This window comes from Lactuca sativa, chromosome 4 (genome assembly GCF_002870075.4).
Source record: "Lactuca sativa cultivar Salinas chromosome 4, Lsat_Salinas_v11, whole genome shotgun sequence".
Lineage (NCBI taxonomy): Eukaryota > Viridiplantae > Streptophyta > Magnoliopsida > Asterales > Asteraceae > Lactuca > Lactuca sativa.
The window spans coordinates 359250247-359251357 of NC_056626.2; the positions used below are offsets into that span (position 1 = coordinate 359250247).

Sequence of the window (1111 nt, forward strand, 5' to 3'; positions counted from 1 at the left end):
ATTCCTCGTCTCATCCGGGTACAAGAGAGGAGTGATTGATCCCACACTATTCAGAAAAGCAAATGGTGATCATCTTATAATGGTACTATATGTGGATGACATCATCTTCGGTTCGACTGATCAAGGCATGGTAGATGAATTTGCTAAGCTGATGACCAACAAGTGCAAAATGAGCATGAATAGAGAGATTAACTTTTTTCTAGGTCTTCAAGTGAAACAAGTACCGCAAGGCATATTCATTCATCAAGAGAAATACACCATTAAACTATTAAAGAAATATTCAATGGACAATTGTTCATCTGCTAAGGTCCCCATGGCCTTCGGTTATAAGATCTCTGCTGATCCCTCAGGCGAATATGTGGATCACAAGACTTATAGAGGCATCATAGGCTCTTTGATGTATCTCACCGCAGGCAGACCGGACATTGCCTTTGCAACTGGTGTTTGTGCAAGGTATCAGACTAACCCGAAAGCATCTCACCTAACCGCAGCCAAGCAGATTCTCCAGTACCTGAAAGGAAGCAAATCTCTTGGTCTATGGTACCCCGCAGGCAATGACTTCAGCCTACAAGCCTTCACAGATGAAGATCATGCCGGATGCAAGCTCGATCGAAAAAGCACTTCAGGTGGATGTCAATTTCTGGGAGAATGTCTCGTCAGCTAGTCTTCAAGGAAACAAAGCTATGTTTCTCTATCAACTGCAGAAACCGAGTATGTGGTCGCAACCAGCTGTTGCTCTCAAGTCCTTTGGATGAAGACTCAACTAATGGACTATAGGTATAGAATGATGCGGATACCGATATATTGTGACTCTAAAAGTGCTATTGCTATATCTGACAATCCGATTCAGCACTCAAAAACCAAACATATTGAACTACGGTATCATTTCATCAAAGACCACATCTTGAAAGGTAACATTGAACTCAGCTTTGTCCCTTCACATGAAGAGATTGCTGATGTGTTCACAAAAGCGCTCGACTCCACAAAACTCAACAGTTTCCTACAAATGCTAGGAATGATGAATCCAGACCCGCAATTCTTTTTGAATTGTTAGCTACCGCAAACCATTCTTGGTCTCCGTTGCGGTTCTAACTGAGAATTACATATGATA

At 42.0% G+C, this 1111-nt stretch overlaps 1 protein-coding gene across 1 annotated transcript; it reads left to right on the forward strand.

The window, feature by feature from the left end:
• The first annotated feature begins 283 nt into the window (after positions 1-283).
• On the forward strand, positions 284-664 carry LOC128133715 (uncharacterized mitochondrial protein AtMg00240-like). Its single transcript, XM_052771239.1, has one exon. The coding sequence runs from the start codon at positions 284-286 to the stop codon at positions 662-664; it is 381 nt and encodes a 126-aa protein (XP_052627199.1).
• The last annotated feature ends 447 nt before the right edge of the window (positions 665-1111 follow it).